General features: G+C 42.1%; 1 protein-coding gene across 1 annotated transcript; it reads left to right on the forward strand.

The window, feature by feature from the left end:
- Window positions 1–3,485: 3,485 nt before the first annotated feature.
- On the forward strand, window positions 3,486–7,278 carry LOC310864555 (extracellular calcium-sensing receptor-like; the record flags this gene model as incomplete). Its single annotated transcript, XM_083773244.1, has 9 exons — window positions 3,486–3,755; window positions 3,907–4,149; window positions 4,467–4,779; window positions 4,911–5,083; window positions 5,221–5,451; window positions 5,546–5,669; window positions 5,990–6,183; window positions 6,434–6,712; window positions 6,850–7,278. The coding sequence occupies exons 1-9, from the start codon at window positions 3,498–3,500 to the stop codon at window positions 7,276–7,278; spliced, it is 2,244 nt and encodes a 747-aa protein (XP_083629370.1). The 5' UTR covers window positions 3,486–3,497.

Raw genomic sequence — 7,278 nt, forward strand, 5'->3', positions numbered from 1 at the left:
CCAGATTACATACATGTATACACAGGAGTATTACCTTTAATCCTCCCAACACTAAAACATATCGTCATTACGTCACCCTCGAAAACCAATTACACTCTGGCATTGGGTCCTTTAATCCACATATTTCTTACGTCATCATTGAGAGCTAGTTATACATATACTATGTATATGTATATGTAATTTGTAAGTTGATTAGCGGTATACTGTGGTTACTTTGCGCCGTACGCACCGTCCCAGCCAACCCGCAACTTTTGATGCGTATGGACCGTCCCAGCAAATTGTGCCTGATAAGGCAGTGGTGCCAGATTACATACATGTATACACAGGAGCATTACCTTTAATCCTCCCAACACTAAAACATATTGTCATTACGTCACCATCGAAAACCAATTACACTCTGGCATTGGGTCCTTTAATCCACATATTTCTTACGTCATCATTGAGAGCTAGTTATACACACACCATGTAATCTGGTCCCAGCAAATCAGGCACAATTTGCTGGGACGGTGCATACGCATCAAAAGTGGCGGGTTGGCTGGGACGGTGGATACGAGTCCCGGGCGAAGCTATTACTTGCACGCTCTGCTTGCGCAAGTAATTATGGGATTAACCAAAAACTAGAAAGGGACGCACTGTGGAGCGCATGTTTCTGACGTTGCAGGCTACCTGAACTCCATATATGGGCATAAAAGAGACACAGAGACAGATACAGAAATCTCCATAATATGGCTATATAAGGAGGCACAGACAAACAGAATGCATGGGTACAACAGATTTGCATAACCGGTCAGGGCATGCATTTCTAACCTGCATCGTTTGAGTAGGCCAGTGCCCAACAGTTAACCTGACGCTGCATCCAAGAAGCTTGCTACACACAATAATGTTTGGAGAACATGGTTACTCAATACCGCCCCCATCTGGCAGAGTCAGGTTACCCAACAGTGCCCAAACTAAAGTTGAGTGTGAATATTGGGTCAAAGTTGAACATCTTCAGTATGCATGTGAAAATATTTTACGCTCCAATAGTTCCGCTCTTAGTTACACATACACACATACAATGGGGTTAGGGATTGACCACTGAGAAGGGTTGGAATGAAGTGATGGGAAGTGTGGGAGAGAGAGATCTCTCAGCATGTAATTGACAACACTTGCTGATCCAAAGTGGAAAATAACCAGGGGCTGCATGCTTCTGAAAAATAGCTCTCTCTCCTTCAGTCTATAACCTCTCAATCATCTCATTTTAAATTACTTTTTCCTGATACATTCTTTTCGATTCTGCACACACGTCGAGAAGCGTGCACTGGCCATATATGAGTGTACAGGGTTTGGTGAGGTCAGATCAACATATGGAATGTCAGGACAGGTCAGCTCCATATATGGAGATCTAAGGGTGGCAGCAGTGGCAGTGTCTTGAGTGTACATGCAGGATTTGATGTGGCCCAGGTAGGCCTTAATTTTCGGGACTGTTTTCACTGGCTGCCGGGCGCTGCTCCGCTATTAACTTTGGGGCAGGCCTGTCTAGAGTTTAAATGGACAGGTATCAGTCAGTCAGTCAGTCAGTCAGTCAAGTCAGTCAAGTCAGTCAGTCAGTCAGTCAGTCAGTCAGTCAGTCAGTCAGTCAGTCAGTCAGTCAGTCAGTCAGTCAGTCAGTCAGTCCCCCAAGTTGCATACCGATAGGCCAGAATACCAGCTAAGAGGCCATTGTGATTAGAGTGTCTGCCCTGAAACTTGTAGGATGTCGGTCTTCAATCCCCGGCCCAGTTATACCAAAGAATTTTAAAATAAATGGTACGGTACCAAATGCTTCCTTGCTTACTTAGCACTCAGCATCAAGGATTGGATTGGGGGCAAATCCCTGCGACAATCTAGCATCATGACAATCTAGCCTCATGCTAAGGAAACAGGAGATAGGCTTGTGATATATATGCCATAGGTTACTTACTTACAGAGGCACATAATAGTAAACAATACATTCTCAGTCATAATAACACATTTAAAATTGAAATGTAGGTTTGAGTCGACATGGTCTACAAACATTAACATGTGATGTTGTGTCAAAAAAGTATTTTTTTCCCCTTTTTTATTATTATTTTATTTTAAATTTTGTATTGAATCTTACTCTTACATGTTCCTGTTCCACTCAAATGATGTTGCTGCTATCACACCTGAATTCCTGGGAGCAATACAGTACATGTTTTTTATGTTACAGTATTTTATCTTAAACACTTATTACATTATTTGGTTGAATTTCTCATCTCCAAACTCTTTTCTATGCTTTCCTATATGCTTTCTCTGTTGAGTGTATTGGTCAGGCAAAGCCCAATATACGTATTAAGCATTTTGTCAACTCATACAGTAGCAAACAATATTATACAGTAAGTGAGATCATTGCTAAAACCCTTCCACTATAAGAAAGTAAGGAGAATGAAAATATAATTTGTGTCAGCTGTTTTGAAACCGAGGTCCCTTAGCTATGATCTAAATTAGTGCACATGGGCTTTTCTCTATTACTGTCAACCTGAAATTACAGTAATCCATTTCTGCAATAACAAACTAATTTTCTCCACTCCCCACACGAGAAGCTGAACACCCTCCCTGGTGAGTTTTTTTAGGCAACATTTTCTCTATATCAGAATGTGGCAAGAAATGCAATACTGTCACACTTGCGCATCTGTTGCTCAAGTTGGTTAGGCCTCATTCACATTTGACAGTTAGTTTCAAGTTCTTAGTAAATGTATATGAAAACATGCAGTCTTTGGTCATTTTAGCTTTCATTATAAATGCAATACTTGTGTAATATTACAACTTATGTAATAACACTTTGTCTGATAATTATTATATATATTATGTTATTTCATACAACTACTTTTGTGGGGAAAGTAGCTTTTTTATCTCCCAAAGTGATGTGCGTATATGCCTGGCTGTGGCTGCTCTGCTCGTTATCTGGATCGGTTCAGGGGCTGAAGGAGGAGATCTGCCAACTGATGGCAAAGTCAATCTCAGGTAGTGTATATCAAGCAGGTGACATCGTGATCGGGGGCCTGTTCCCTGTTCATATAAAGGCACCTCAGTCAGAGCTGGACTTCAAGCAGAAGAATAGGAATGCTTCCTGTACAAAGTAAGTTGATTGCAGGATGAAATGCTTACATTTACCAATAAATGTATTGAGAATTGCTCCATATGACAGCAAACAATATACCGGTACTGCAATATACTACTGAAAATACAATTGCCTCAGCTGTTTTAAATGTTGATGTAATTGTTTATTAGGCCTACATGTTATGTGTAATACTGTAATACATCATTATACATAACTATGTTTTATGTACATGTTCCTCAATTTATTAAGTTGTCTTCAATGTCCACGAATCTCTCCTTCACTGTACCTAAAATGATCCGGTTTCTGTAATTTTCCATGCCTAATTGACTTTTGCTATCCTATCCCCTTCTGTCTCTGACATAGTTTCCAGCAGCAACAATACCGTTGGCTCCAGACAATGATCTTTGCAGTAGAAGAGATTAATAATAATCCTGTCCTGATGCCAAATATCACTCTGGGCTACATAGCAGCTGACACCTGCCTGGCAGAGAGTACCACCTTGGGGGCAGCGTTGTCAATGGTGACAGGAGAGGAAGACTCTTTGGCAGGTACTGAATGTGGATCTGGCCCCAGAGTTCCAGTCATTGTTGGTGATGCAACGTCATCAGCATCCATTGTGGTAGCAGACACACTTGGGGTGTTTGACATACCAATGGTAAGAATTCAGGTTACAATCAGTCACATATCATTTTGTACTGCCTGGATTGCTACAGTTACAAGTAGGTTGTCTTTTTTATTATTTGTAAGTATTTATAATTATCTAATCATCTCCACATCCACTCTTGTCTCCCTCCAATTTATCTTAGGTAAGCTACTTTGCATCCTGTGTTTGCTTGAGTGACATTCACAAGTACCCATTTTTCGTTCGTACAATGCCCAGTGATGCTGAACAGGCACGGGCCATGGCCAAGCTGGTACGTATGTCGGGATGGACCTGGTTGGGGCTGGTGTCTGCAGACGATGATTTTGGGAGATATGGGATTCAGATGTTGCTAGAGGAACTGAAGGGAACTGAAGTGTGTGTTGCTTACCATGAAGTCATTCCCCAAGTAATTGCTATTCTGTATCTACTCTTCTCATTTTCTGTCTAATCCTTCATCACTGTTTGTAAATGTTTTCTTTCTCCCCCCCCCCCCCCCCCCCCCCCCTTCGTGCTAAGGGCTACCAAAAGAAGATAATTCAAAGGATTGTTGACACCATTCAGAAATCCTCTGCCAGAGTTGTGGTGACATTTATAATGAATTATGGTTCTAAGGTCATTTGATTTCTAAAGCTTTCACCACTAACATTATTGTATTGATCTGTTATACTACAAACGGAAGATATGCTGTATACGCCCACATGTTGTTATGTTGTTCTACGTCAGGTTTTGCTGGACGAGGTGGTGCATCGAAATATAACAGATAAGCAGTGGATTGCTAATGATGCTTGGCTCACCTATGGTCCTGTCTCTGCACCTCATTACCTTCCTTCTATGGCTGGGACCCTCGGATTTGCTCTACAGAGGGCTGACATCCCTGGTCTTGGGCCCTTTCTCGCTCGTCTTAATCCTGATTTAACTTCAGATAACAGTGACCCCTTCTTGAAAGAACTTTGGGAAGATCTGTTTGGGTGCTCTCTAAGGGGTGGCCAGAGACAAAGCTCATCAGGCAAATATTGTTCGGGTTCGGAGATCATAGGTAAAATTCATATCATCATAGTCAAATTATTTGTTTATTAGAAATATCTTTGATTATTTTATAATATTATTTTAGTTCCAGTTTCATTCCAGATACTTTTAATTTCTCTTTGTGTTGTCTTGTATCATCAGAAGTGGGAGAGAGCCTGTATTCAGATGTGTCACAGCTTCGAACTACCTATAATGTCTATAAGGCGGTGTATGCTATTGCTTATGCAATACATGACATGTTGGCCTGTCAACCAGGCAAGGGGCCCTTCCCCAATGGCCAGTGTCCTGATGTCAAAAGCATTCAGCCTAAAGAGGTTATCTGTTATCAAATATTTGTTATTTATCTTTTTAATAATCAATCCACCTCAAATAATTAAGCTATAATGTCATTTTAATAATAATGTCAAGACTTTTCAGAAATGATATGTGAAAAAACCTCTCTATCTCTCAGATTTACCATTACCTAAAACAAGTAAACTTTACAACACATATTGGGGAGCAAATATTCTTTGATCAAAATGGAGACCCGCCTGCTTCCTTTGATATCCTTAACTGGAACGTGACTGCTGAGGGAACAGTACAATTTGCCCATGTTGGCCATTTTGTGTCATCCGAGGGAACAGATGGCACATTTCATATCGACATGGACAGAGTGGTGTGGGGAGGGGGCAGAAGACATGAGGTGTGTATGTGTTGCACATTGCATCACTTCTGAAATGGTAAAAATAGTTGATTGCATAAATGTTGTTTCACCTGCCTCTACCTTTTCTATTCAGATTCCTGTGTCTGTGTGCAGCACTCCTTGTCCACCAGGTACCCGGAAAGCTGTGCAGAAAGGGAGACCAGTGTGTTGCTTTGACTGCCTGCTCTGCACCAACGGAGAGATCAGTAATGAAACAGGTATGCAGTGGTTCCCAAACGTTTTCATGTCAAGGACCCCCAAATTGACACTAATTAGCACGTGGACCCCCATTTGAAAAGATATGCCAGGGACCACCATAAGATTTTTACGGCTTTAGCAGTGATTCCCAACCCGTTAAATTTCAAGGACCCCCAGTTTGACATGCATTAGGCATGGCATTTCTACCTCTGAGACCCCAATTGACCCCAACTGAGGCAATACTGACCCGATAGGGTCCATTTGGCAAGATTCAATTAGGCTATAGAATTATTGTTGAAATATATCTATTTTCTTATGCTAATACACCTTGCCTTTGTAGGGTCTCTAGAGTGCATTCGATGTCCTGAGCGGTTCTGGTCCAACCCAGATCATACAGCTTGTATTCCCCAGCAAATTGATTTCCTCTCCTACAATGATACCATGGGCATCATCCTCTCCATCATCTCTGTTGCTGGAGCAATACTGACAGCTGCTGCCTTTACTACCTTCTTCCATTACAGACACACACCGTTGGTAAGATGTAGATACATACAGTAGAGAATTGACATGAATTTAAAATGTATGTTATAGTATCATGTACTTTTAACACTTACATTTCCACATCATTTCTCACAACGCGTCACGATGAGATGCATTGTGACACTGTAGATCGGCAGTTTTTGCATTTGGATAACACCTCTTCTATAAAGACCTATTCTATAGAACCCTTTAACACTATTCCTGCAGCATATAATTTTGACATCTCGCTCTTCTCTTGCATAAGGTCCGAGCCAACAACTCTGAGGTGAGCTTCATGCTCCTGCTATCACTCAAGCTGTGTTTCTTGTGTGCTATGGCGTTCATTGGACAGCCAGTAGCCTGGTCCTGTATGCTAAGACATACCCTGTTTGGTATCAGCTTTGTATTGTGTATCTCCTGCCTGCTCAGTCGCACTGTGGTGGTCCTGGTGGCATTCCGTTCGACCCTGCCTGGAGAGAATTTGATACGTTACTTTGGTCCAGCCCAGCAGAGGCTTGGTATATCCATCTGCACTTTGGTACAGGTAACACATGCTTTCACCACTTTTTACAGGACAGTTCTGTCCTTAATACTAGCTATCTGTAAAGGGCTTCGCTCCATACTGTAGCTTTAGTATTCATAATTATGTCCTCCATCCCACCTAACATTATATTATTCCAGGTGCTGATCTGTATCCTGTGGCTCAGCTTGGCTCCACCACAGCCTAGAGAGAGGGGCATCCGAGAAAATCAAGGACCAAAGATTGTCCTTGAGTGTGCAGTGGGCTCTGTGGTGGGATTCTCACTGGTTCTGGGTTACATTGGCCTGCTGGCTTGTCTCTGCCTCCTGTTAGCCTTCCTGGCCAGGAAACTCCCTGACAACTTCAACGAGACCAAACTCATCACATTCAGCATGCTGATCTTCTGTGCTGTGTGGGTGGCCTTTGTCCCTGCCTATGTTAGTTCTCCAGGGAAGTACACGGTCGCTGTTGAGATATTTGCAATCCTGGCCTCTAGTTATGGTCTGCTGGTCTGCATCTTTGCTCCAAAGTGCTTCATCATCCTCCTCAGGCCTGAGAGAAACACTAAGAAACACCTGATGGGAAGATAG

The sequence above is a fragment of the Protomyctophum parallelum genome (assembly GCF_964188405.1).
Source record: "Protomyctophum parallelum genome assembly, chromosome: 9".
Classification (NCBI taxonomy): domain Eukaryota; kingdom Metazoa; phylum Chordata; class Actinopteri; order Myctophiformes; family Myctophidae; genus Protomyctophum; species Protomyctophum parallelum.